Genomic DNA, 23120 nt, shown 5'->3' with positions numbered 1-23120 from the left:
GTGCTGTTCCGCGATGAAAACCAGCTTTAAGCAACGGCGTAGTCGAACGGTGTAAGTAATCCTACAATTTTTTGTTTATAGCATAGTTTATACAGATTATTCCCAAAAAATTATACGTATTTTGGAAATGTTGAGTGGAATTAGTCTAGAATCAGTTAATTTTATAGAAGAAAACCTATCAAACAGCCTTAGTCCGTAAAGTTCCCACCTATCGGGCTGCGATTGGCTCATTCCTACAACGTAATTTTCGGTTAGCGTGGAACGTATCTAAGCGTTATAGGGGGGTCTACTGTAAATGTTATCGAAGCGAGAATTGGCATTTAGAGGGCTATAGAATCTATTAAATCTAATATAAGAGAGTTAATTATATTGAACTTGCTTATTTATTAAGTGCGTTAGATAATCTTTTAATTAAAAATACATTTAGAAAAGTGTACGGTTTTTACTGGCTTATCGAACAAACGAATACGAATGGAACCTAGACCATTGCTAACTGATTGCCCCTGGAAGTCGGCTTCTTATAGAAACACAGCTTCCCTATCATCAAATGTCACGGCACGCCACTGTAATGTACCAATTTGGATCAAAAAAATTTCTGATAATTGGAATAATAATATTATTCTTAAAGAACTGAGTGATTGTTGTTCTGTCAAGCTTCTAGAATAGACTGATTAAATGCCATAATGGAAAACAAATAAAAAGATAGAATAAAGCTGCTAATGTAAATCATAATGTATGAAAAGAATTTGTTTTTAAAGCACTAGTTTTATTGAATATGATGTTAAATAGTAACTACTTAAGAAATTGGGATGAAGAGAAGCATAAAATGCTTGAAACACATCTCTACATGAAATAGTATCTCTTGTTGAGTGTAACTTCTGAAAAAAAACTACATAAGTTGTTTATTGAATATACAAGTAAAAGGAAGCGAGCACAAAAAGGAAAATAAATAAATAAATAAATAATATATATAATTATTAATTAATTAGTAATATCTTTTAAGTTGATTACCAGCATTAATGAAAGCACTTAACGAACCTTTATTTCTAGTTATATGTGTACTTACAAAGATGCAGCATTCCGTGCTTTAGTTGGAAGAGCTTATACACATCATTCCAATTGGAGGAACATGGTAAAAGAACTACAAAATCTAGAGTGCATCACGATGAAACATGGCTACAAAAAGCAACTAATATGTGAGTTAGCATATGCCTATTCTAGACCATGTGATACACATAGCACCCCAATTTCCAAAGGGCCCGCAATGAAGATCGGAATCAGAACCCCACCACCAGACGCACCACAGTTGAGTAAAACCAACAATTTCATGTCTTATATAGAGAAATTGCAGCAAAAGCAGGCACCAAACTAGCCTACAGAAGGCCCCCACTATATATGCGTGATTACGCAATGCAAAAGACAAGCCTTACAATCTCAGGGTTCCAGGAGTATACAGTATCCTGGAGAGGGATGACAGGTTTGGTAAAGACATGGTGTACATAGGCTCCTCTAAATGTTCCATTCAACAGAGAGTCCGTGAATACAGATACAACATAGACCATGCCTGGTACACTTCAGCCCTATCCACCTATGCCATCGACCCAAAAGTTCACATGGACCTGTCCAATGCCAGGCTGATAAAAAGAGCATTCCATACAGATCACATCAGAACCCTGGAGGCCCTTGAAATATACAAGGTTGGCCTAGCAGGAAGATGCATCAACTTTAAAGATGGCAATGCACTATCATATGCTTGGCGCTACATATGCAAAGAACAAGACATCGCCAATGTTCCTTAGCATGCTCATATACCTTGTTCCAATTTATTTTTTAAAATGTCAACATTTGAAAATGTTCCAAAGAAAGGCATTCTTAGTTTGGAATCTCGTTTATAATCTTAATTTAACCTGAAGCAGACCATGGGTGAGGCCAAAAATGTTTGTTCTTGAATTGAAATGTTACTGGAAATAAAGGTTCATTAAGTGTTTTTATTAATTAATTTTAAAGATTCTGTAAGCTTGGACAGGAGATGAGTTGGAATCTTAGACTCTATTTATGTTTACAGTAGCAAATTACTTGAATTTGGACATAAAGTCACTTTATATCCAAATTCAAATAATTTTCAAGCTATTTAAATACCTTGTAACATTTTAACATTATGGTTTCTTTGTTTTACATTTTCACATGGATGCAGAATTATTTCAGGACCAAAATTCCCTCTGAGCATATGTGAGGTTAACCAATTGGGTGGAAAGTGTCATGACAATCGAGCAGTCAATACAGTCGTGTGGGTGTGGAAGGACTCATGGAGACAGGTTTACCATTTAAAACCGTTTAATAAAATAAAAATTTCTCACAATATTTTCTGGAATAAAGGGGTAACACAGCACAAAACGTAAGGATAAAGTCCAAATAAAGTTTGAACGTTTGGGTTTTCTTTTCTTACGGTTTGGTGAGGGCGGCAACACAATTGTAGACCCCGGAGGCGTATGATAAGACTTTAGACGGTTTTTCTCGAACAAACATATGAATCTGGATGGCACTAGGTGACACAGCAGAACAAGTTGTTTCCACGATGTCCGAAAAGTTTTTTCCTAATTCCATGGGAGCACGCATGTCCAAGATGGGAGGACTATGAACCAAAATGTTTTTCCCTTAAAGCCACCTTTTCATTGGTCCTGACTCGTCATCTGGTGACAATTTGAAACCGATCAGAGGCTGCAGGAGAGGTCAGTTTTGTGACTAAATATGACTCCTCTCCAGCCATGTTTCTCTCGACTTTAGTCATTTCTATTGTTTAAATAATTTACAAAAAAACTTTTTTGTTTAATCGAGATCTTTGATTTCTTTCAAGTAGTAAAAGGAGATTTTAATTTTTTGATTGATAGGGACCATTAGGACCTCTACATTGACTTCCTTCCGGGACCTCACACATATACAAAATTTTCTCAACAATTATTTCACACTAGCATACAAAATCAAAAAATTTATGAATGAATTAATAATTACTACTATGTGATTTGGAAAATTCTGATTTAGTCATATAGATAATTAAATAGACCAACTGTATAATTTACCATACAACATTGAACTGATAAATTAACATAAACATTTTTATACATCTTTATCACAACACCGGAGAATAGTACTACAACTCTTTCTAACCTGTTACCGGTGCGTTCTCCTTCCTTACTAACTCGTAACTAACCGAAACAAACGTTTTCGAACCCCAGGAACGGTTCTTCTTCAGGTATTTTTTGAATTTCTGATGGAAAATGCAGCTCATAAAAAACTTCAAATTCAAAATACGTATGTTTGAATTCACGTTTCTTGTTTCCGTCGTTGTTTGTCACGCGCAGTTGATTCCAAAACGGCTATCATAAATTACCATTCATAAACACTAGCCACGCTGTTGATAACGTAATCTCTTCTTTATAATTGATGCATTGATTATCCTTAAGGTTAGCTAAGTATATGCTGGCCGCCTCTAGCCATTTGATATGGTGTACGTGCCGCATGGTGTGGATAATTCTGGCTTAAATTCGGGGTTTATATCCAGATCAGAGGCATAAATTGCCAGAGCCGTCGTGTTCCTTTGTTTCTGAATATCTGCAGCGTGTTCTTTGAGTCTAACCTCTAAGGATCGTTTGGTGGAGCCCACATACAGAAGGTTTCTATCACATCTGCGATCTATAATCGGTATGCTGTAGACCTCTGACAGCTTATCCTTATCTGGTTGATCTTTTCCATTGGTTAGGATGTTAAATATCGAAGGGCACCTTCTGTAGGCGATACGTATGTGGTTCTTTTTAGCTATTTCGCTATATAGCCGTCTAATATATGGATTATAATTGACTGGAATGATTTTATTGTTATGCTGTCGTTCCTCCCTTTGCATTAGGTCTCCCACACCATCTTCACAACATAATCTATACTAATATTATAAAGAGGTAATGTTTGTATGTATGTATGTAAGTTTGTTTGCAGCAGGTAATCTCCGAAACTACTCATCCGATTTCAAAAATTCTTTCACCAATATTTAGAATGGAACCTCAGGGTGGACATAGGCTGTATATTATTCCGTTAAACATTCATATAAATTAAAAGATATAATCTAGGTTTAGGCTTTTATGTCTAACAGATGGCGCTATGAGTACGACGCCCTAAGTTTGCTTTTCTGTGAGGCATTACGCTTTTCTGTGAAAATGAACTAAAGCGGATCATCTTCTATCTATCTATATAAATAAAAATGTAATGTTCGTTTGTTCCTACCGATTCCTTTGAAATTTGCACACAATGCTTCATTCAAATACGCACGTGTTTTTATATAATATACGTGTCGAAATTCCCCCCACTGAAGGGAGATGGTTAGGATTAAGGCTTACCGTAAAGAACTCTGCTTCTATTATACTATTTTAGATGTGGGTTTTTGTGTTTTTGATTGTGTTTTAATAGGGTATGTCGAGAGAATGTACACTAAGAAGAAATTTTTTGAAAAATTCCTCCCCACGGGGGAAGTGTTATAAATTTATAATAGATACATTTTGAGCCACAACAACATGTGGCGGGGTCTGCTAGTTTTATATAAGAGATATGTTGACGATATTATCATATTATGGAAAGAAATACCCGTCATCAAGGCTTTCGTCGATACAATGAATAATAATACGTATGGATTAACCATAGAAATAGAAAAAGCGCACCAGATGAATGTACACTTCCTAGATATTGACATCAAGGTAGAAGGGTCAGTAATCCACACGGCAGTGTACCGGAAGTTAGGAACAAAAGGCATATACATACCAATAGGGTCATGTGACCCACCGCAATATAAGGTTGCACCATTTATGGCCCTAATTAAAAGATCACACACGCACTCTTCTTCCGAGCGGGCCCTACAATCAGAGCTAAGGCTTACACAACGAATAGCCGCTGAACACGGATACAGCAAGCTCATACATAAGTTAATACATGGATATCATAACGCAACTCAAGACCTAATGCAAAGGGAGGAACGACAGCATAATGATAAGATCATTCCAGTCAATTATAATCCATATATTAGACGGCTATATAGCGAAATAGCTAAAAAGAACCACATACGTATCGCCTACAGAAGGTGCCCTTCGATATTTAACATCCTAACCAATGGAAAAGATCAACCAGATAAGGATAAGCTGTCAGAGGTCTACAGCATACCGATTATAGATCGCAGATGTGATAGAAACCTTCTGTATGTGGGCTCCACCAAACGATCCTTAGAGGTTAGACTCAAAGAACACGCTGCAGATATTCAGAAACAAAGGAACACGACGGCTCTGGCAATTTATGCCTCTGATCTGGATATAAACCCCAAATTTAAGCCAGAATTATCCACACCACGCGGCACGTACACCATATCAAATGGCTAGAGGCGGCCAGCATATACTTAGCTAACCTTAAGGATAATCAATGCATCAATTATAAAGAAGAGATTACGTTATCAACAGCGTGGCTAGTGTTTATGAATGATAATTTATGATAGCCGTTTTGGAATCAACTGCGCGTGACAAACAACGACGGAAACAAGAAACGTGAATTCAAACATACGTATTTTGAATTTGAAGTTTTTTATGAGCTGCATTTTCCATCAGAAATTCAAAAAATACCTGAAGAAGAACCGTTCCTGGGGTTCGAAAACGTTTGTTTCAGTTAGTTACGAGTTAGTAAGGAAGGAGAACGCACTGGTAACAGGTTAGAAAGAGTTGTAATAAACATTTTTAATTAAAAAAAATGCTTTAATTTCAGCAGATGTTTTCATCATAGGATGGCACATACAATTATAAACTTGATATAATCTGTTGATTAGTAGAAAAAAAATTGAAGTTGTTGTTGATACCACAAATGACTTCTTTTTAGCACAAGGTGAGTGACAATAAACAGACTTTTTGATGTCAAAAATGAAAAATTTTTTATGATGATGATGGTTGTGCAATTCTTTTCTGGAAAATTATTTAAGAAATTCACCAACTTTTCCAAAAAAGGTTTTGATTGACTTTTTCATTACTATTATTATTTTACTTTTTTGAAAATGTGACTATATTTTTACATTTTAAAATATATTTTGGCATTAACATTTTTTATTTTATAATATAACTATGAAAAGATAAGGAAAATAATGATAAAACTCATATTTAGTTATTTAATCAAGACAATTTGGAAAAAGGCTTTAAATGCAGTTTATTAATTTGAAAATCTTCCATGTGGTGAGTGAATGAGTGAATATTTCATTTTAATTCAAGCTGACATTAATTTTCACTCATTAGATAATGTTGAAAAGAGTTTTAATGAATCTTTAGTTTCAGTTTTTTGTGAAATTCAAAATTATGGTTCAGTAAGAGAAACCTACTCATTTTAACTGCAGGCACATAGCCATGTAACAAGTGATCAAACTGATTAGAAACAAAATTAACTATAAATATGTACTACATAAAACTGGATTAAGTCCACTGCATGTAAATATATCAGAAATATCTAGCACAAATTATACTTACTAAAACTAATGAAAAAGTTTTTTCGTTAGTTTTAGTAAATATAATTTGTGACAGAAAGTTTTGGAATATTTACATGTGTTGAACAATGTTAACATTCCAATTTCACTTTTAAATGATTTTAAATGATTTTCCTAGGTTTTGGCATATTTTCCTAATTAATGTCTGTAGGCTTAGCCAAGACTTCATTCCATTTTATTGTAGCATTTTTGTGAATATTGCCATAACATTAATTTTCTACCATAAATATCCCAAACCTCATTTACACAATCAGACATATTCTGCACTCTGCATTTTCACACATCTTGATGTAAATAAATACAATAGCTCACAAATTGATGTTTTATTATGTTCTTTGTAAAATATATTTGCTGTATAAAAATAATATGTACAGTATAGTTTTGAACTCTGGTTATTTGAGGCAACATAGATCAGTGTCACCTCAGAGGAATGAAATCTTAGATAACCGAAAACGCGAATAAAATATATGGCTACAGCTATGGCTAGTTTGGATTAGAAATTACAAATATAAAAGATTTATATGATACTTTTAAGAGTCTTTTTATACTACAATGAATTTAATCATATATATATATAATAAATGATGTAAAAATTGCTCATATATATATATATAAGAGCAATTTTTACTAAATCTGATATTCATAATTTCATTTTATAAGTTTGTAAGACTTTTAATAACTTTTGTCATTTTGAACACTATATAGTGTAAATACACGAACACTAGGCAATCTTCATTTTAAATTTATTCAATTTTTATCAATTTAATTCAAAATTTATTCAAAATTGAATAAATTTAAAATGAAGATTGCCTAGTGTTTGTGTATTTGCACTATATGGTGTTCAAAACGACAAAAGTTATTAAAAGTCTTACAAACTTATAAAATGAAATTATGAATATCAGATTTAGTATTCTTTCTTTTTTATCACGTTTTCTTTAAAATTTTGACAAAAGGTTAATAATGTGATTTGTTTCTTTAAGAATATATGATATTCAATGTGCAGAAATGATGTGTAAAATAGAAGCTCACGATTCTGAAGTATTATGTCTAGAATATTCCAGATCTGTAAATGGTGAGTTTATTAATAACAATTTCAATTTACTAAAATATTTATAAATTATTAAATAAATTTATCAAATAAAAAGTCACAAAATAAAAAATAATTTGATTTTATGGAAAATTAAAAATTCAAATACACCAGTTCAAAAATTAAAAACTACATTCATTATCTAAAAGTAAATATTTTAATTTTTTCTTTTATAACATATTTAGAATATACATTTATAGTTTATACTTATAAGTCAGTTTCAAAAATCATTATACAACCATCTTTATTTTTAATTTAAATTTTTACTCATTCATTTCCAAGTATAAAATATCTAATAAAGTGGAGTATGCTGCAACAAACTATTTTTATCTACAAAATCAAAGTGATCAACAGAAAGAACATTTGTGCTTTGAACCATAATCAAATTATTAAGAAAAAATGCTAAATTTGGGAGCCAAAACAAATTTTTTATTTAGAAATATCTTTGTTCTCTTAAAAGAACATCTTCAACTGAAAAATTTTTCAAATTGCTTTAAGATGAATACCATCATATTCCAATATTTTTAAACTTTTAATATTACCAGAAAATTATAAATATACAAAAATTAGTAAAATAAATCAAAAACAAAACAAATCAAAATAAGAAACTTTTTGCTTATTTTCTATTTTGATTTATTTATAATATGTTTCAAAAAACTGGGTACTTAATTATATAGCACTCACCAAATAAACCATCACCAGTTCATAACCAAACAGAAAAATTCTTTTTACGAACGTTTTCATCTATATGTAATAGACATCCTCAGGTATTGATGATATCGAACTAATGGCTAGTAGAATAGAATGTTTTTGAAAGTTCTGTTTAACTACCTCTATTCTACTAGCCGTTAGTTTGATATCGTCAATATCTGAGGATGTCTATTACATATAGATGAAAACGTTTGTAGAAAGAATTTTTCTGTTTGGTTATGAACTGGTGACGGTTTATTTTGTGAGTGCTATATATTTATAATATATAATATATACTTGTATATTTATAATTTTCTGATAATATTAAAAGTTCAAAAATTTTGGAATATGATGATATTTGTCCTAAAGCAATTTTGAAAAATTTTCCAGCTGAGAATGTTTTTTTAAGAGGAAAAAAAGAAAACGTTTCTAAATGAAAAATTTGTTTTAGCTCCCAAATGTAGCATTTTTTTGTAATACAGTAGAGCATCGTTTATCCAAATCAATTGTTCGGATACCTTATTTTTCGGGTAACCGATTACGTATGAAAAAATATATTAACCTATCCTGTGTTGAAATTTTTCTCTGTTGCGTGTCGCTTCGCATTGAATTTTCATTGATGTTAAGCCTAACATAAACTTTTTAAAATAATAATTGTGGCTATTGTATCGTTAAANTTCTCTGTTGCGTGTCGCTTCGCATTGAATTTTCATTGATGTTAAGCCTAACATAAACTTTTTAAAATAATAATTGTGGCTATTGTATCGTTAAAAATTATTAATTTATTTTTTACAAACAAAATAACTATATTGAAAAATATAAAAACCAAAAAAAATATACTTTAGAAGTTGATTTAGTATTAAAAACGTTCAATTCAGCACGACACACAGTCCTCAGAAAAACACCACACAATAGTGCCAGTGCTGCCAGCTAAAACACACACCCCAACAAAAAAATATTGCAGTAGCCCAAGATATAGCCAAAGATTGCAGCGCCACAGCGCCTAGCAAAAATTTAAATTTGCCGACTGGAATTCTTTCGGATAACTGACTTTCGGATAAACGACGCTCTACTGTAAAATCAAAATGTTACAATGAACATAGATGTTATGACAAACACAACTGACAGCATGTGCATTTGTGTGACGTGTCAAGATTTTATTGCCTTTATTAGAGCATTAGTCATTGTCTTTATTGTAGTTTATAAGGTTCAAATATCTGTTATTTGCAGCTTTAGCAATAAAAATATATTTTAAAAATTATTCTGCTACATAGTTTTAGCCATGAGATGGCAAAACAGGGCTCATGGCTAAAAAGAAGGAAGAAATAAAAAGTGCATAGGTTGTGAATGGAATCTCTACATTAAGCAGTTCATAATGTAATATTGTGGAACAGATGGAAACTTGCTTGTATATTTGAAAATAAAAGCTATATCCACTATTTGTGAATTAGCTAATATGAACTAATCAGATTAGAACAAATTTTATTTGTGAGAACCTGGACTAAATTGTGACAATGTGCAAAGCACTCCTATGCTTATGCACTACTTGACCAAATGGTCAGCACCACTTCATTGATTCCATGTCAGGATTATGACACAACTTTGTCTTTTGGGTAGACACAGAAATGGTAGTTCTTGTTCACATGCAAGCGATTGCATTTGTATGTGGTTGGATTTGGGATGGAGGTGGTCCGAAAGACTGCAACACAAAAGAAGTTGCACTTCACTATTCATTTAGCAAAATTAATATCTGTTTATTGATTAACATAGAGGCTTACATATATATATATATACATATATAGGATGGAAGAATTATACTTTGAAAGACATTTGGTCTATCTTCAGGCAATGTCCTTCATCAGTTTGACCTATTGGCACATTACAATATATGTATTACAATTATTACAGATTAGTAATAAGAAGATTACTATTTAAAAATCATATACTTTGATGTGATGTTTTGTAACACATAGTGTAATTCCAGTGATTGAATAATAAAGGCTGATTTCCTTTTTTTTAAAAAAGGAGGGGTTTTTTACAACAATAATATATTTAAAAAGCGTACAGGGGGATTATTTTAAATAGTTTTTAAAACTATATTAAAAAAAAAAAGCACTTAAAATCATTACCCGAATAACATAAGTAATGATAAGATACGTGTATAGTATAGAAAAGTTAAATAAATTAATTTTATATTTTCATACACATTTTTGATTTTGTACTATATTTTTCCTGTCTAAATGGTTATGTTAGATGGTAACTTTGTTGATTTAGTACTTAGGATATGGACTCAAACACATTGAATTTAGGAGTAAAGTATGCTAGAATGAACAGATGCTATAACAAATGAGATTTTTGAACGAATTATGATTTATTTTACTATACACCCCACTTTATATTTTTATATTAATACAAGGTATATTATATATCTAAGATGTATAGGTTATAGTGAAGTTTGGATTTATGTAATTCTTAATTGAAAACACCATTGTTAAATATGGCAATAATTGATGAGAGAGTGTACTTTTCAGTCTTATTCTTATGTATTGAAATAGTAGTTGATTTAAAAACTTTGATTTTAATTTTAGAGAAGAAATTTGGTATTTAAATCAATTCACAAACATACTTAACTTTCTGTTATCTAATATTATTCAGAGTTTTATTTGTTATAAAAGATTAGACAAATATTTAGCAATAAAATATCAAAACATTTTTTATGCACAATAATAGTTGAAAGTTTCAGTTTGATAGTATGAAAAAACCAGTTATCACTGGTTTCTTCATACTATCTTGTATCATTACATCAGAATAGATAATTTTCATGTCTATTATCTTATTAAAAGTTTTTTTGCATTTTATACAAGCCATATATATTTTTCATCCTTTGTTTCTATTTAAAGATTTCAGCTTTTTCAATATATTTTGATCTATGACAAATTATAAAAATGCAAAATAAATTGGTGTTCGTGCATTCTTGGTTGTGCTTTTTAAATTAAATTTTGCCTTTTACTTTATATTTGATTAAAGATAAAATACTAGCAAAAGAAAAATCTGTTAGATGTAGTTTATTAATTCTTCATGTTTGATATTTTATACTTAGAAATGAATGTGTAAAAGATTAAAGTAGAAATAAAGGCCTTATAATAATTGTTGAATGCCTCAAGAAATGAGAATGAATGTTTTTTTGCTTAGGACGTTAATATATAACGAGCAGTTATTTATTGTGATATGGTCAGTGGTGATATTCAGCGGGTTTGCACAGGTTCGGCCGAACCTGTTGTTAACATTTTCAAAGTTTTCTGAACCTTGTTAAACACACGTAACATTTCTCAGTGGTTTTGTTTCTTTTAAAAAATATATTAAAATATATGTATTATACTCTGTAACACTACTAAACTAGAGCCTTATACTCTGTTCGCCTTGGTGCAACCTTCCTCGACCGTTTCAATCTCAACTGAAATGAGGTTCAATCGCGGTCGACTCGAGAGTTCTTGAAACTAGATCCAGCATAAGAGAGATCCCACAATCCCACGTGCGCGAGAAAATACAAGATGACTGCGGAACGTGTTGTAATAAAATATGTACAAAATAAACCATTTTGAACACTCTTTTTTATTATTTATCAAAATATACGTATTATACCTCTGTAACACTACTAAACTAGAGCCTTATACTCTGTTCGCCTTGGTGCGACCTTCCTCGACCGTTTCAATCTCAACTGAAATGAGGTTCAATCGCGGTCGACTCGAGAGTTCTTGAAACTAGATCCAGCATAAGAGAGATCCCATAATCCCACACGCGCGAGAAAATACAAGATGGCTGCGGAACACGTGTCGTAATAAAATATGTACAAAAGAAACCATTTTTGAACACTCTTTTTTATTATATATNAAAAAAAAAAAAAGTATAGTTCTGGCATAAAAAATGTTAAATTTTAACTGACTTAATTTTGCGAACTCATCTTTTTTAATATTTATATGGGTATCTTAAGGTCAGCTTTTGAGCTAATGTTGCTAATGCACTATTTGAGCAAAAAAAAATTGTTAAGGAAAAATTTTATGTTGGCGAACCCTTTAAATATTTTGAATATAACCACTGGATATGGTTGTAATGTTGGGCTGCAATTTTTAATCATATTTTAAATTACAGTAGACCCCGCTATAACGTGGTAGATACATTCCACTTTATAAGAATTTCACATTGTAGGAATCCTTAAGTACATGAGCCAGTCACATAAACTTCACAAGCACAAACACGTGTGAAGTTTATGGACTACGGCTGTTTGAAAGGTTTTCTTCCATAAAATTAATCGATTCTAGACTAATTCGACTTAACATTTCCAAAATACGTATAAGTTTTTGGGAATAATCCGTATAAACTATGCTATAAACAAAAAATTGTAGGATTACTTACCGAGTGTGCACCGTTCGACATCGCCATTGCTTAAGCTTGTTTTCGTCGCGGAGCAGCGCACCAAATGGTGGCCGCGATTTCTGATAAGTTATTTTTCTGCAAAAAATTTGTTGACCTTTGGAGACATCATTAATATAAATAATTTTTATGGTCGTTGAATAAGAAATGTTTCTTTCACAAGAGATGTATAAAATTACAGTACTGTATTAGATTTACGGTACCTAATTTACATACTGTACAGATGATAGTAAACTCAACTTACTTGCATAACTTTGTAGCGTGTAAGTAGTTCGGCTGCTCTTCTACTATTGGTCCGGATTCGACCAATCCTGTCACGACACGAGTCGGTGACGACGTTTTATGAGTCCTTTTTTAGCGTCTTTATACGAATACTGTCACAATTTTTTCACCACGTTATAGGAATTTCCGTTATAGGAACCCACGTTATAGGGGGTCTACTGTAATTTAATTTAAAATATATGCTCTCCACCTCAAATCAGTAGTGACTTGCCCGTACATCATACTTTTCCTTTAACAACGAGTTAAGCTGGCCATCTATGTAACACCTTTCGGGAAGAAATTTTTGAATTGAAATAACATGACTTTCAGTTTGCATCAGACATTCATATATAGTTAATCTGGGCCTCCTGCTCCTAAGGTTCTCATATCTGGTCTCATCTTTCATTTATCTAACTCCATTCCAGAGATTGAGGAAAGACAGGTGATGACATTAGGAATTTATAGGTCTACAATGTTTTCAAATTGCAGCCCAATGAGATTTGTATGCTTTAATTTAACAAATATTGGCATTGAAACTTCAGGAATACGAACACAACATAAAGAAAAACAAGCATTTTCACTTTTTAATAAAGGTTTCCTCGGGTGTAAGTAGTTCAAACAGAAATGGAAGAGAACATTGTTAACATATATAACAAACACTATAATTCATTTAAATATCAAATGAACTACCAGGTTTTTTTATCTGGCTTTTAAGGCTAATTAATTAATAAAAAAAATAAGTAATTTGGTTAGAGGTAGACAGTTAAGCTGCCATCTTGTACTAAATTTAATAATTAGAAATAATAATAATAATAAATAAATTTAATTTAAAATATTTGGGAAGAAAAGATCGGCCCAGAGTGTGACTCAAATCTGCAACTCCTTATCGTGTATGGGAGTTGCAATATTTTTTTTCATATCTAAAATGGCTCCTCTCCTTGAAACTTCTAATTCAATATGGAGATTCAGATTGTGAGGAATGATTTTTTGAGTTATATGAAACATTTTTAGTGATATAAGTGACCTAGAATGTATTTGTAAAAATGATGAGGAATGTAGTTAGTGTATCGTAGCACTGATAACAAAATAAGTGAATAAGAATGTATTAGAGAATTGGTACCTATTGATCTACAAAATACTGATATGCTGCAAGAAGCCAATAGGTCTTGAATGCACAATAAAAGTTTGTACAAACTGTGCAAAGTAATTGTAATATTATTGTACTTGTGTTATATTATCAAAAAATTATGACTTCATTCAAAATATCTTTTAAGGTTTTTGAAATAGACATTAAGCTTTATCTGATTTTATTTGGAATTAAAATTTAGTTTACTTTTGTTGTAAGCCAGAAGTATCATTAACAAGTTAATGTTTCTGTGATATATTTTTATTTTTTAAACTTACCTGATGATGTAAAAGGTAGCTTAAAATATCAATAAAAATTTGACATAACCATGTTATACAGTAATACCCTGAGTTATGTAATGCAGACCATAGACCTTCATGTAACTCGAATTTGCAAATTGCTTAAGTGTAACTACTTAATTAATAACTCAATACTGTATTTATTATTATATGTGTACTGTACATACATTATTTATTATTTTTTTGTATAAAAGAACAAGAGAAATACAAAGTATCATATACAAACAAAACAAAGAATTAAAAAAAATTTTTTTTCTAAAGTAATTTCAGCCCTTTGTGTTTTTGGTTTATTATCAACAAATTCAGTTTGTTGTTTCAATTGAACTTTAATGTAACTCCTTAAATTATGCTTTCTTTGATTGGCCAATGAACTTTATGTAAACGTAGTGGTGGTAAACAGATTATTCATAAAACAAATCACTCGAGGCAAACTACAGTAATTGTGAGAATCCAATATATTGTTGATGTTGTCATACTTATTTGATAATTGTTGTCGAGTCTACTACCTGAGAAAATCTCCACTTACATTTTCTTGACAGCGAAAATGATGCATTCCCGTGATCTTCTGACCTCTTAGCCAGGCGATATCATGCTGATATTGTAATTGACGGCCGAAGAGTCAGTCGTCGCCCATTTCTCTTGGATTAAAGTCTTCCAAAATTTTTCTGTGCCTGTGCCAAATTTTACTTGATTGGATTTCACCCTCGACCAATAGCGCCAGTGGGACGAATCTTTCCGACGATCTTGACCCAGACTTTCCTGATCCAGAACTTTCTGAAACCCTTCCAGAATGATAACGGACTCCTTAGTCTCAAAGAAAGTCTCAACGAAATCTATCATCATCTTGTGGACATCCTCTACTCCAGGTATTTCTCAACTCGTGAACCATTGTAAACTCTCTCTCTCAAGAACTGTGGAAATATCTAGACCTATTTTAGCTTGATTTATTATAACTCATTAACACCATAAAGTGTGTACAATGTATTTTCCCTTTTTAAATAAATGGTTGTTTAGTTAACCTGGCATCCGAGTGATTCACTTCTGGTATGCTGTCTCTCAACCCTCCTCCATCCCGAATCTGATTGCCTGCACATACAGCCGCTCACATGATCAATGTTCTAATACTGAAATTAATACGCCATCTTGGCTTCTGTGTCAATTGGAACATGATGGTGTCAGTCTTGACTAGGCGCTAAAGAGGTGGTGACCCTCCAGTCACATAATGATGTGAAACAATACATATAAAAAAAACAAGCAATGAAGTTGTGCTTGGTTTCACTGCTCAACCTTCAATGAGTACTGTACTGTGAAAGAATCTTGTTTATGAGAAAGAGTGCCCAGTATGTTTGTATACATGCTTTCAATTAGACAAAAAGAAAAGGATTAGCAGAGCAATTAAATAATAAATCAGTACAATGTGGAAGAAAGAAAGAAAGAGAGAGAGAGAGAGAATGAATAAATAAATGTTTGAAATAGAATAATTCTTTGTAAAATTACATTACTCTACTCAGATTTTTTTACAGTTTTTGAGATTTACATTTTACATAACTGCGAATTTATGTAAGTTATGTATTACTGTATTGTACATAAATGCCATATTTCTTATTAAATGATAAAGAGTTTGTATGACTGCATAACAGTGTAAATGTAACAAATGTAGCAAAATATTAGTTTAAATTGAAGATAAATATTTGATAACTGATCAGTAGCTAAGTGGTAATATAAATACAAAAATTATGTAATGTCAGTCTGGGTTGTTTATTTAACTTAACTTTATGTATACTCATTTTTGAAGAATTAGTCAGACAAAATTCATAATATTTCTCATAACTATTGACTAGAGATGACCATTTTATTAAGTAAAGTCGTCTAGTTGATAAGCAAAATTTTCAATAGCAAAATAAACAAAACTCTTAGTAACTGGAAGTACCCAGGGCTTTGCCAGTTGTGTCACCAAATTTGTTTTGAATAAACTGTATATTGCCACTTTTTGTTGTGATTACTTGGGAAAAAGTGCATGGATTATTTGAGTAAATATGGTATTAGAATAAATTGTATTGCAGTTTATTGTTTTATGAATAATTAATGATAGAACGTTTGGGTCTTTAAATGGACATAAAATTCAATAAAAGAAAAAATATACAATTCATAAATAAAACATGAAGTGATTGAAATTTAGTTTATGGAAAATTTTGGTAATGAAGTGTTACATGATTATGCTAGATATTTACATTTTTAAATATGAAATAAATTTTATTGTAATTGGGAAAATCATATACTGTACAGTACATATGTATTTATTTATTTTTGTTTTGGCTCTTACTGCCCTGTGGGCACTAAGAACACATTTTTTCTTCTATATTCATTGCATATTTGATCAGGCTCACAATGGGGTGGCTGGGTGGAGAGGGTAGGGCCACAACATATTCTGCACAGACTGCCCCCCAAAAATTCCTAGGATTTTTTCAATTGTCTGGATTCACCCCCATTTTCCACAGATCGGTAGTGTGATGCCTTAACTGTCTTGGCCATCTGGCTGACAATATAAGTAAATTTATATATGATAATTATACTAAATGTCTATATTTAAAAACTTTCATTACAGGCAAAGGAAAATATCTTGCTTCGGCTAGCAGAGATCGTCTGATTCATATTTTTGATGCAGAACAAGACTACGCTTTTTTACAGACGTTAGACGATCACTCGTCTTCAGTTACCGCCGTGAGATTTGTAAATATCAACAAGTTGCAGTTAATATCGTGTGGAGCAGATAAATCTGTGATATTTCGACAGGCTCAATTTGTAAGAATTTAAAAAATTTTTTACTTTTATTTATAAATACGTATTATTTAACAAATCTACCAATAAATTTTAGACGCCTCGCTTGAAATTTGTTCGAGAGCATCACATGGTGGGAAAGACAACGTTCTATGATATGGATGTCGATGCGCAGCAACAACACATAGTTACGGCATGTCAAGATCAAAATATTAGAACTTACAGTGTTACTACAACAAAATTGAGCCGTTCGTTTCATGCCTCTCAAACTGAAGAGGGGACACTAATTAAGGTATCTAAGAAAATCACATTCGTTAACAAAGATGAAAATTTGATCAGTGAAGAGGGTCAAATGTTTATTTTGAATTTTCCAGTGAATGATAAAATTTTGTTGGCCTATAAACAATCATATAAATGGTTAGAATATCTTATTCTAACCATTTGAAGTTATACTCAGTACAGTGGTGCTTCCTATAACGTACTTAATCCGTTCCAGGTTCATGTCCGTTAAGTGAAAAGTCTGTTATATGAAACGCATTATCCCATAGAAATGCATGTTAAGACATATAATTCGTTCCACAGCATAAAATAACCGTACTGTACCATAAAAAAAAAAAAAAATGAAAATGGAGCAGTCACCAATTATGCCGGGTAGTCAGATGATGTCAGAAGGAGGTGGAGGAACACTTTCTTCACACATTCATAGAGATACAGACATTTTACACATTGCAGCAGGTCTCTTTTTATTGTTTTTTAATCGGAGTCAGATTCAGGAGAGGTTACCGGTGCTTGCAGGGTCATCTCCTCTTGTTCCATTCTTTGTTTTTTGGCAGCTGACTTCTTGAAAAACATGTCCAAGGTGGTCTGTTTCTCTCTCTTCTTCAACACCTGTCGGAAATGACGGGCAAGGGTGTCATTGTAGAGATCATTGATCCTGTTGGCCCTCAGCTCTGTTTGGATAATGAGTGTTGGTAAACTCCTGAACCTCTCCTCATTTGACAAGGAAGTTTTTGACGTCACACTACGGAACCTGTGACCGGTGCTCTGTGCGTATATGTTAAAATATCCTGACAAACGTTTTTGAGCGTTCCAATCGCTCTTCTTCAGGTCAACTGAAGGAATTCCCCGGACGGAGTGTATATTATTCTCTAGGATTGGGTGTCGGTTTCGAGGGGGTGGGTCTCTTCCGGTGTGTGCGGTCGTGCGGCGGGGGGAGGAAGCGGTGGGTTGGCGTCCAATAGCGATTGCCAGGCCAGAGACAAGGTTAGTTCCTCTTTCCGGTTAATGCAGGTAGTTAGCCGGTCGGCGTTGTGGATAGCCGCGGCTTCCAGCCATCTAAGCTGCTGTTGGTGGGGCGTGTTGACAATAATGGTAGCCTTCTCGAAGTGCACCTCGACTTCGGGGTCGGATGCATAAGTGGCTAGGGCTGTGGTCAGCCTGCCGTGCCGGATATCCGCTTGGTGTTCACGTAGGCGGGTGCTTAAAGAGCGTTTGGTTGAGCCGATGTACAGTAGCTCTGCGTTTTGTCTATTGTCATGGAGCGGGATAGAGTAGATACCGGGGAGTCTGGTGCGATCGGGAGGGTCTTTATCGTTTCTTAGGATGCGGAAAATCGTGGGGCATCTTCTGTATGCCAGTCGAATCCCGTGCTCTTTGGCTATTCTTCTATGTATAGCCTTGAGGTGCGGGTTGTATGTGATGGGGATCCGTGTCGGGTTATCCCGTTGCAGGTCGGCGGCGGTCGCTGCGGTTAGGGTGCGTTTCCGGTGCTGGTACTGTTCAATTAAGCGGTGCGTTATGTTCGGGAAGCTGTGTACAGTTGCTATTTTTTTGATGCGGTCTAATTCATTCGTCAGGCAACTGTACACGGCTTCCCGAACAAAAAGCAAAAAATAGCAACTGTACACGGCTTCCCGAACATAACGCACCGCTTAATTGAACAGTACCAGCATCGGAAACGCACCCTAACCGCAGCGACCGCCGCCGACCTGCAACGGGATAACCCGACACGGATCCCCATCACATACAACCCGCACCTCAAGGCTATACATAGAAGAATAGCCAAAGAGCACGGGATTCGACTGGCATACAGAAGATGCCCCACGATTTTCCGCATCCTAAGAAACGATAAAGACCCTCCCGATCGCACCAGACTCCCCGGTATCTACTCTATCCCGCTCCATGACAATAGACAAAACGCAGAGCTACTGTACATCGGCTCAACCAAACGCTCTTTAAGCACCCGCCTACGTGAACACCAAGCGGATATCCGGCACGGCAGGCTGACCACAGCCCTAGCCACTTATGCATCCGACCCCGAAGTCGAGGTGCACTTCGAGAAGGCTACCATTATTGTCAACACGCCCCACCAACAGCAGCTTAGATGGCTGGAAGCCGCGGCTATCCACAACGCCGACCGGCTAACTACCTGCATTAACCGGAAAGAGGAACTAACCTTGTCTCTGGCCTGGCAATCGCTATTGGACGCCAACCCACCGCTTCCTCCCCCCGCCGCACGACCGCACACACCGGAAGAGACCCACCCCCTCGAAACCGACACCCAATCCTAGAGAATAATATACACTCCGTCCGGGGAATTCCTTCAGTTGACCTGAAGAAGAGCGATTGGAACGCTCAAAAACGTTTGTCAGGATATTTTAACATATACGCACAGAGCACCGGTCACAGGTTCCGTAGTGTGACGTCATTTTCATCCCGGTGCTGTAGATAGAATAGTTTCTGCATTTAAGGAAGTTTTTGTCAACTTTCACTCCTTCTGATTATTTCTTACTTTGTTTCAATTGAAATCACCTTTCTGTTTTTTTTAGAAGCCATGATTTGCACAACACTCGAATAAATGTAAATACCCTGCACTGAGGTGATGTACGTAATAAACAAGGGAGCAATCCCAACGGGAGCTCTGTACTTCAGATATACTAATAATATATTCTAATAATACTAATATATTATAAAAATAGCAGATTGTCATTAGCAATGGCAAAAGAGTGGAAACATCATTCGCACTTGTTCGCAGAAAGACCGTTGTTCACCTCACGTAACTGCCGAACGGAAAGTCCGTTGTTCGCAGCGTCCGTTATTCGAGGCATACGTTATATGAGGCACCACTGTATTTGAAAGTGAAACGTTAATATCTGATGAAATTACAATAATAGTTTCTAGAATTATGTTGTTTAACATATTCTTCTTGTACCATATTCTTAAAGGATGTTAATGTTTACCCTGGCCCATGTTCAGTTATCATTGATGGCTCTAAATAATTTAAACAGCTATCATTCTAGTACGCTTAGTGTCCAAGTTTCCTGTTTTCCTTGTCTTTCACTGCAGTATATTATATATACTATATAAAAGAAGTATTTAAAATACATTAAGTACAGTGATACCCCAAACTTATGCGATAGGTGGGACCGAGTGATAACCACGTAAGATGGGGTATAATTTTGCAATTTATGTAAAATCCAAGTCGGATGTATGTAAGCTAATAAATGTTCTCGTTAATCTTATCTCGTCTTTTGATTCGTTCATGGTTACAAGAAATCACCATATAGAGTCTCTCAAGTCTACATAGATATAATAAACACAGAAACAAATAACACAAAATAAATTGCAGCTATGTGACGATTCCACGCGACACGTCCGAACATGTAAGCTGAACAATAGTGTGGGGGAGTGAATAATCAAGAGTTGCGTGGCGCTCAAACAAGACGAATCGATGAAATTTGAAAATCGTGTAACTTCGGGTTTGCATAAGTCGGGGTAGTGTAAGTCGAGGTATTACTGTATATTTTAAATACTTTTTTATGATATATTTAAGTCTTCTAGTGGAAAAGTATTTAAAATTATTGATTTTTGCCAATATTTTAATTAATTTAAAATGTTAATATATTATAAATATCTATAAATGAAAATATAAGTATTCATATATTATTTCATCAAAAATGATTAGAAACAATATTTAATCAGTTAGATAATTGATATGAATTTAGAGAATAGTGATATCTGACAAAATGTTTTGATAATAAATTAATTTTTTTACAGTTCAAAGTTAATTAAAAATGTATATATTGGTCTTATCTCAGAAGTGTAAATATATGTTACTGATTTATTGTTGTGATTTTTTATTGACTTCTAGGTAATATTAGATCCAACTGGAACATATTTAGCTACTAGTTCAACTGATAAAACAGTTTCAATATTTAATTATTATACGGGTGAATGCATATCCATAATTTCTGGTCATTCCGAATTGGTTACTAGTCTCATATTTTCTAGTAATGGAAAATATATTGTTTCTGTATGTGGCGATGGGTAAGTACCATTATACTTATACATTATAATAAAAAAACTAAAATTATATTTTACTAAAATAATGTAAATTCATACTTTTTAAAATTTAGATGTGTATTTCTTTGGAGGCTACCTGTAGAAGTCACTCAGAACATTATTGCCAAACAAGCTGTTAGTAATTCTACACATAATTTATGGCAGGATGGAAAGTAGGGAATATTCAATATAATCAAAATGTCGTCATTTTGTTAGAATTATATTAATTAAGCATTCTTTTACATAGAAAGACGGCTGTGACGGAACCTATCCAGATGGCAGAACGTGACGGACAGAAGAAGGATCCTAATTTCTCGTCTCTAGTTTGGGATTCGCGCATGAAAGAAGATTTGGGAATATCAATGGAGAATTCTCCAGAATATCGTTTCAGTATCGGTCAATTACCCGGATGGGCAAAAAAACAGGTATGTAATTGTTAGAGGTATATTTTGTATGTTGCATTATAATTTGAAAATTTGCAAACCAACTTAATTGAAATGAATTTTTCTTAAACTGAACAGATAGTAGAAGACTCAACTACGTCAAGTTCCTATTCGGAATCTGAAAGTTCACTCACTATTCAGCCTAGAGGTCGCTGGGCACAGAGAGTCGATGGACAGGGTCTGGTTGTCCGATCCTATCTTCCTTCCGATTCCATTATTCCATACCCCAATAATCAAGGTTAAACAAGATTCACAGTATATGATTTTAATATTTGCAAAGTTATATTGTATCAAATATTCAATTGATCATTCTATAGGGCAAAAACAAAATAGATATTCACATAATGAAGAAAGAATTTTTCAAAGCAGGGAAGAAGTTAACAGCACTTCCAATCAGGTTTGTTTTTTTAAGCTTGATTTTTATTTAAACTAGTAGCTCGGGACGCCCCCTAGTGGGCGTTATTTACAAATATCCATGAGGCACGGTTCCTTTGACTTTTTTGTTCCTATCAATGTGCTCTACAGCTCTGTTAAAGTCCGAATGGTAAGATTTACCCTCCAAATGAAGAGGTGGCGAACTCCCCAAACCATAGACCCCTGTACTAACAATAAAGTCAAAGGAACCATACCCCTACTCGCGACCCTTCGAGAGATATAAGCCCCTGAAATAATAAATTCCTATTACAAATATACTGAATTATTTATATTGTTATATTGACCAAATAATAATTTATTGGCCAAATGAATAATAAAAATTTATATTGTTAATTTAAATAAGAATTAAAATTGTTAATTTGAATGTTTGAAATATGATACATGATAGGGGTGCCTCTAATGTCCGTTATCAAGCGGTTACGGGACAGACAGACAGATACCCGTTGAGTGGGTTATATATATATATATATATATATAGATTATAAAAATTGTAAATATATATTAGTTTTATTTATAAATGCAGGGTCAAAGTTTTCATACATAGGCAAAAAATCTCACTTTGTAAGTGAGACTTTTGATTATATGGGGATATATTTAAAATTACTTGTGAATAATAATATTCCGTATATGGCCAACATTTAACTAAATTTATATACAGATGCATTTATCCCACTGATAA

At 33.5% G+C, this 23120-nt stretch overlaps 1 protein-coding gene across 1 annotated transcript in view; it reads left to right on the top strand.

Moving 5' to 3' along the window:
- LOC111626104 (mitogen-activated protein kinase-binding protein 1-like) overlaps positions 1 to 23120 on the top strand; it is a 114870-nt gene that overhangs the window by 48718 nt on the left and 43032 nt on the right. The window contains exons 14-21 of the mRNA XM_023369394.1: positions 7531 to 7622; positions 17050 to 17246; positions 17320 to 17514; positions 21373 to 21548; positions 21638 to 21736; positions 21811 to 21988; positions 22085 to 22244; positions 22324 to 22403. Of these exons, the coding sequence (XP_023225162.1) occupies positions 7531 to 7622; positions 17050 to 17246; positions 17320 to 17514; positions 21373 to 21548; positions 21638 to 21736; positions 21811 to 21988; positions 22085 to 22244; positions 22324 to 22403 (1177 nt within the window). The remainder of the gene's footprint in view (positions 1 to 7530; positions 7623 to 17049; positions 17247 to 17319; positions 17515 to 21372; positions 21549 to 21637; positions 21737 to 21810; positions 21989 to 22084; positions 22245 to 22323; positions 22404 to 23120) is intronic.

The sequence above is a fragment of the Centruroides sculpturatus genome, unplaced genomic scaffold (assembly GCF_000671375.1).
Source record: "Centruroides sculpturatus isolate CEXI.00-Female unplaced genomic scaffold, Cexi_2.0 scaffold22, whole genome shotgun sequence".
Taxonomy (NCBI): Eukaryota; Metazoa; Arthropoda; class Arachnida; order Scorpiones; family Buthidae; genus Centruroides; species Centruroides sculpturatus.
This window is presented reverse-complemented; position numbering and strand designations above follow the sequence as displayed.